A 7,179-nucleotide genomic window follows, 5' to 3' on the forward strand; every position below is an offset into this window, starting at 1 on the left:
CTGACGAAGGGTTCCGGCCCAAAACATTGACTGATCGTTTCCACGGATGCTGCCCGACCTGCTGAGTTCCTCCAGCGTGTTGTGAGTGCTGCTTTGACCCCAACATCTGCCGATTATTTTGTGTCCTGATGAAACCTCCCGCAAGGACTCTGTTCCATTCACCAATTCCTCCTCCTCTATCGTTTTTGTTCTGATAATGAGACATTCCACACAGGTGCCTGTGAAATGTTTTCCTTCTTGAACCACGGCTTCTCCTCTACCAGAGCACCGAATTACACAGAGCTCTTGGCCACACCTCTGTTTCTCACCTCTCTGCTCTCACCCCTTCTCACTTTCTACAGAGTAAGTTTACCTTCCTCTGGTCTCTATATTTAACCTTTCATCTTTTGCACTTTCCACCATCTCCAGCAAGATTCCACCATGAGACACATATTCCCCTCCCTCTCAGCATTTCATAGGGATTGCTTCTCGATTCCCGCCATTGCCTGTAAGTTCTGTCTGTGATCCTTGTGGGGTTCCTCCAGGTGCTCTGATTTCCTCCCAGATTCCAAAGTCATGCAACTAGGATTAGGGTTGGTAACTTGTGGGTGTGCTGCGTTGTGGCCTAAAGTGTGGTGACACTTGTAGGCTGACCCCAGCACAATTCTCGCGGATCTGATTTGACGCAAATGACGCATCTCACCGGCACGTTTCAATGTGCATGGGTTTTCCCCGGGTGCTCCGGTTTCCTCCCACAGCCCAAAGAGGTACCAGTTGGTAGGTTAATTGGTCATTGTAAATTGTCCTGTGATTAGACTAGGATTAAATTGGGGCTGTGTGGCTCAAAGGGCCAATTCCATGCTGTATCTCAATAAATAAATAAAAATAAAGCTAATCTTTCCTTCACATCTTCTTTGTCTACTCTTCTATCTACCACTCCACATTTTACGGCATTATCCTGTGCAACCACAGGAGGTGTACTCTGGTCCTTTTACTTTTTCCCACTCCTCAGGATTTTAATCATACATTCCAGGGTAAGCAACTATTCAATTGCGCTTCTTCCAATCTTACTTACGTACTCACTGCCCATTATGCCACTGGCATTTCGGGCAGCAATGAGGCTCCTCCATCTCTGGCGGTGTTCGGGGCTTCCTTCATCGTGTCAGTAGCTTCCTCTCGATTCTCACCACTGTCAAATCATGCAAGTCCCGGGAGGAGACTCGAGAATACCGTCGCACTCAGATGTAGACTGATTCTTCATTGCTGTTTCCGTAACAATTTTGTATTACTATTGAGGGTTGTTAGGCCTGAGCTGAACCCTAAACCTAGAGGTCTAGTGGACCACTCTTAGCCTGGCCTCTACCCTTTGACCTGTTTGCAGTGGGTGATCCGACCAAGAGCCAAAGCAGAAAGCCCTGACTCCAGCCAGCATAGCTCCTTGGGTCATTAAGGCACGCAAGCCTCCAAGCCACGACACTAGATTGGAAGAATCTCCACTTGGGGTTTCTTCCAATTTAGTACACTGCATTCTATGCTCAAGATGGTGTCCATCTCCCCATTGTTGAGAGATGGCTTTGTGGGGCATCTGCACTCCGTCTACAGACATGACCCTTAGCTCCCAGTTGCCCAACATTTTAATTCACTGTCCCATTCCCACGCTGATCTCTCTTTCTGTGACCCAGTCTAACAATTCACCTCCCATCTGTGCACAATGCAGCCTTCCATGTTTAATATTGAATTCTTTTAAGTCTGGATAACTTTCTTTCTGTTTGCATAAGAAGCATTTCTGCTTGCCATTCCTTTTTCTTCCTTCCTGTCTACAGTCTGGCCTGCTGAGCACATCTCAGTATACCACAATCGCATCAACAATAAATTATCTGTCCCACCAACACTTTACTGCTAACTTATATCTCTCTACCTTAGAATTGATTAACTGTTTCTCTTTCCACAGATGCTTTCCACATAAGATCCACTGAGATGCAACATAGAGCGTAATAGGAAGTCATTCCTGCCTGTGGCCATCAAACTTTACAACTCCTCCCTTGGAGGGTCAGACACCCTGAGCCAATAGGCTGGTCCTGAACTTATTTCCTGGCATAATTTACATATTACTATTTAACTATTTATGGTTTTATTACTATTTATTTATGATGCAACTGTAATGAAAACCAATCTCCCTCGGGATCAATAAAGTATGACTATGACTATGAATGCCTGATCCTCTTTTTTTTTTAGCAGTTTCCGTTTTGTTTTTGTCCTACACACTAGATCCACCAACTTAACATTAACTCATTGTGCAGACTCAGAAGCTCGACGGGCCGATAAGCGCCCCCTCCCGCCCCATTTTGCCGGCCGGTGGTGTAGTGGCACCCACGCCGGACTTTGAGGCAAGTGATCCCAGGTTTGAATCCGGCCAGCTCCTTGTGCACTTTCTAGCTGGGTCGAGTGTCCAGCCAGCAACTCGGCCTCATAAAAAAACAGACAAAATGCTAAGGAAACGGCTTAGTTTGCCACCTCTTTGCCACAGGGCGCAGAGAGGAATACCAAAATGTCCCCATTAATTCATTACAACTCATCCTATGAGCCAGTCCCTTTGTTCTGCATGTCTGTCCTTCACTTTCTCTCCCACTTTAACTAAATTATGTGTCTCTTTTTCTGAGTTCTGATCACAGGCTCAAAAATTGGTAGTCTATTCATAGATGCTGCCTGACCTGCTGAGTTTTCCAAGCATTTTCTATGGTAATGGGAAATACTACATTTAGTTTTTGACAAGTGACAAGCAATTAGATTCAACAAGTTGTATGTGTATTCCTTTTCCTAAATGATGAGCATGAGAGAACTTTAGATTCCATAAGACATAGGAGCAGAATTAGGCCATTTGGCCCATCGAGTCTGCTCCACCATTCCATCATGGCTGATTTATTATCCTCCTCAACCCCATTCTCCTGCCTTCTCCCCATGTGGAGTTAAGCAATTGCCTAATATCTGTGGTGCAACTGGAATGAAGTGGCTACAGTGTCTACTTGTGTGTTCCTTTGAATCGACAATAAGCGTATGGACATTGAGCACATCTACGTGAAACGCTGTTGCAGGAAAGCAGCATCCATCATCGGGGACCCCTACCACCCAGGACATGCTCTCTTCTCGCTGCTGTGATCCAGGAGGAGGTAAAGGAGCCTCAGGACTCGCACCACCATGTTCAGGAACTGTTCCTAACCTTCACCCATCATACTCTTCAACCAAAATTCACTTGCCCCAACATTGAGATGTTCCCGAAACCAATGGAATCTCTGTCAAGAACTCTTCATCTCATGTTCTTGATATTTATTGTTTATTTATTTATTATTATTATTATCTCTTATGATTTGCGTAGCTTGCCTCCTGAACTCTGATTGAACCCCTAGTTGCTTGGTTTGTCATTGATTCTGTTATGATTATTATTTTATAAACTTATTGAGTATGCCCACAGAAGAATGAATCTCAGGATTGTATAGGGCGACATATACTGTATGCACTTGGTTACTAAAGTTACTTTGAACTTTGACTCAGTAAAGGAAATAAACTGTTTAAAATAAGTACAATATCTTTATTCATGATAAAAAATAATATGGAACAGCAGGTGGCAGCAAAAGGAAGGGAAATGTGGATGGTCCTTAAGGTGTGGGTGGGTTGTGGCTCTACGAATGAGCAGTGAGATCTCCGTGGGCGAGGGATATGTAATGAGGTAGTTCAACATAGAACGGGGCAGGAGCAGGCGGGTGAGTGATGTAAGCGGGAACTGCATTAGCAGCAGTGAGGTACAGAAGAGCACTTGGCAAGGTTAGTCAGTGAAAGAACGGTCAAGTATAAGTGAGAAGAGGGCGTGGGTGAGTACCGACGCTCGAGTGGGCAGCTGTCGTAGGAGGGCAATAATGTAGGAGTGACCAAGTGATGTGGGTGAGCTGTGAGTGCGCCGAGAGGCTTGGCCAGGCAGGGGAATCAAACAAACAGTCCATTGGCAGTAATGATGGTGGCTGTGCTTGACTAGTTATAAAGGATCTCCAGCAGCAGCTCACTCATGTCGGCTGCTCCGATCACTGGCCTGAAAAAGAGTTCTGTTATCAGATCAGCACTGATGGTCTTCAGGCCGGAGATGGTGATTAAAACGTGGGCAAAGCGGCTGTTGTCCTTGGAAGGAAGAGGCATCAGGACCTTGTGGAGTACGCGCTGTGCCTCGTGCTGAAGGCTTTCAATGTAATCTGGAGCTTGGAGTCCCGGTAAATCTATAAAAGAAGCACAAGCAAGATCAGATGCAAAGCCCATGCAATGGAGCTAGAGGCCTATGAAGAATCAGAGCATTTTATTGAAAGGATCTGACCTTCAAGTTGGTTTAGAATTTGTTTTCACTGTCTGAAATGAATATCATATTCATTTAATTTGTTTCCAGGATACTCAGTGATTAAATCCATTTTTAGGTTTAACACCATTTGACCCTGAGAGGTTACATCCAAAACAGAGTCCCTACTTGAATCCTCATTTGGGTTCGGCATCACAGTAAGGATTCATAACCAGAAAATCAGGCAGTTTAAGTTGTGCTCTGTTGATAATGCAGAGGACCCAAACACCCCAAAAGTGGTGGAAATACTGAAGAACAACGAAAGATAGGAATTTTAAAAAATACTATCTGAAATTATTAATAAATAATCACACAACCCCCCAAAATGCATAATTATTTTTGACAATATCCTTGACAAAAGTTGACAGTACCTCCAGACTGTGAACCTTCAGCTCAAACTACTGCTAACATACAGTATTATTTACTTAGTACGACAAAGAAGGGTTCAGTCCGTTGAATCTGTGCCAGCCCTCAAGAACGCAATCCCAACCAAATCCCCTCTCATTTCTTTCCCCGTCGCCCTGCAACTAACTTCTCTCTCTGACACACACACACACATTCACACTCACACTCACACTCAACTCCCTGTTGATTTTGCTTTGCCACACCAGCTAGGGTAGTTAGTATTAGCCAGTTAACCTACTGTCACATGTTTGGGATTTGAAAAGAAACCTATGGAAATTCACACGGAGAACACAGCAACTCTACACAGATAAAACCAAGCCCTGGATGCCAAAGCAGTGAAGCAATAGCTCTAACTACTATGTCACCCCACTGCTAATGTTCCAGTCACAGTAATGTTACTGTTGGACTCCTGTAAACTAATTTATTTTGTGTAAACACACACAAAGAGCTGGAGGAACTCAGCAGGTCAGGCAGCATCTATGAAAATGAATAAACAGTCAACATTTCATGCCGAGACCCTCCATCAAGACGGGAAAGGAAGGGGGTAGACACCAGAATAAAAAGGTTGTGGGGAGGAGAAGGAAGACAAGCTAGAAGGTGATAGGTAAAGCCAGGTGGGTGGGAAAGGTAAATGGCTGGAGAAGGAGCAACCTGATCGAAGAGGAGTGCAGACCATGAGAGAACAGGAAGAAGGAGAGGCACCGGGGGGACACGATAGGCAGGGGAGGAGAAAAGGTAAGAAGGGGGCCAGACTGGGGAATTGAACAACAGGGAAGGGGGGGGGAAATTACCATAAAGAGAAATCAATGTTCATACCATCAAGCTGGAGGCTACATAGACGGAGTAGAAGGTGCTGCTGCTCCAACCTGACAGTGGCCTCATCATGGCAGAAGAAGAGGCCACAGACTGACATGATGGAATGGGGATGGGGATAGGAATTAAAATGGTTGTCCACCGGGAAATTACACTTTTGGTGGAGAGTGGAGGTGCTTGACAAAGTGATCCCCCAACTTACGTCAAGGCCACATTGGGAGCACCAAATACAACAGACAATCCCTATATTTTTGGTGTAAATATGGCACTATTACAATTCCTTTAGTTCATTACATATACTAGAGTAAAGAAAAAATAAAGAATATTAAGTTACCAGGGTTGAAGAGGATTGCTCCTTTCAGATATGCATACTCTGTTGGATTCAGATCCAAGCCCCACAACTTGTGCAGACACATTTTAACTCTCTGCACACCAGCAAGCGTTGGCTGCCTCCTTTCCTCTTTCTCGGTCTTGATCAGGCCTTGCCCATTCAGCAGGATTCTCTTCAGCATACTGTGGCCTGGGGTCTCTATCACGTCAAAGCTCACTCTCTCTTGGGCCAATCCCAACAAAAACAACGGGGTCCAGCAGTTTTCCAGTAACAGCAACTGGTCTGCTCTGGGAAGGTGGTGGAACGAAGGAAGGTTCTTCATAAAACTTACTGTCTTCACCAGCACGTCGGATACCATCTGACAGGTAACCTGCGGAGTTCTCAGACAAACAGTCCGCCTAGTTTCACAGGAGCAGCTGTGATGTGAGAAGTGCAGGTGTCTCTGCTGGCTCAGGATAGTATATAAGATTGCACTCTGTCTCACTCCAGAAACGCATTGGCATTTATCGAGCAGAAGACTGACGCAAGCCATAACCTCCTCACTGCCAAGTTGAAGTCGCTCTGAACTTAGCACTCAAATAGCACTACGCGATGATATTAGCAGCTCAATACAGTTATGACTTTAACTGGAATCTAAAGTCCCCAGCTTGCAACACTCCAATGCAATTGTTGTCATAGATGTGCTATGAAGGATTGGCTGAGAGAAGATCAAATATACTTGTCTCCAGCTCTCAGAACACTAACCTCCACTAACACCAAATGAGCTGGCTATATCTGACTCTATTTATACTCAGTTCCCCACATTGTCTAAAAGTGACCTTGGCTTCAAGAGGCAAAGCAGCTTTCATTGACAAATAAACTCTCAGCAGATAATTGGCCATGCAACTTGTTACTATGGTGCAGGCAAGCAGCAGATTTCTTTTCAGTGATGCACCGGGTCAGACAGATGGAAGTGGCTTATCATGATAACCTGATGTCATGTAAATTGACTTCTCACCCACCCTGTACATTGCACCAAGGCTACACGTCGCCATTCACAGGACTTTCATCAGGCAAATCATGCATACTCAGTTACATAAATTGATACTGAGCATCCTAATTAGATAAGGATTGTTTCCTGTATGTAGTTTTGTAAACACCTTGAAGGAAGTGAACTCATAAACAATTTTACCTGATGTTAGATAGCTGAACAAATAAAACAACCATTCTCACTAAATAGTATTATCTATTGTCAATCTTAGCTGAGTACATTAGTATCAGAAGCTTGTGAGTTACA

General features: G+C 44.5%; 1 protein-coding gene across 1 annotated transcript; it reads right to left on the reverse strand.

Moving 5' to 3' along the window:
- Positions 1–3,565: 3,565 nt before the first annotated feature.
- On the reverse strand, positions 3,566–6,435 carry nr0b2a (nuclear receptor subfamily 0, group B, member 2a). Its single transcript, XM_072247080.1, has 2 exons — positions 5,907–6,435; positions 3,566–4,241 (listed from the first exon to the last, which is right to left on the reverse strand). The coding sequence occupies exons 1-2, from the start codon at positions 6,433–6,435 to the stop codon at positions 4,003–4,005; spliced, it is 768 nt and encodes a 255-aa protein (XP_072103181.1). The 3' UTR covers positions 3,566–4,002.
- Positions 6,436–7,179: the final 744 nt, after the last annotated feature.

This window comes from Mobula birostris, chromosome 30 (assembly GCF_030028105.1).
Source record: "Mobula birostris isolate sMobBir1 chromosome 30, sMobBir1.hap1, whole genome shotgun sequence".
NCBI classification, from domain to species: Eukaryota; Metazoa; Chordata; class Chondrichthyes; order Myliobatiformes; family Myliobatidae; genus Mobula; species Mobula birostris.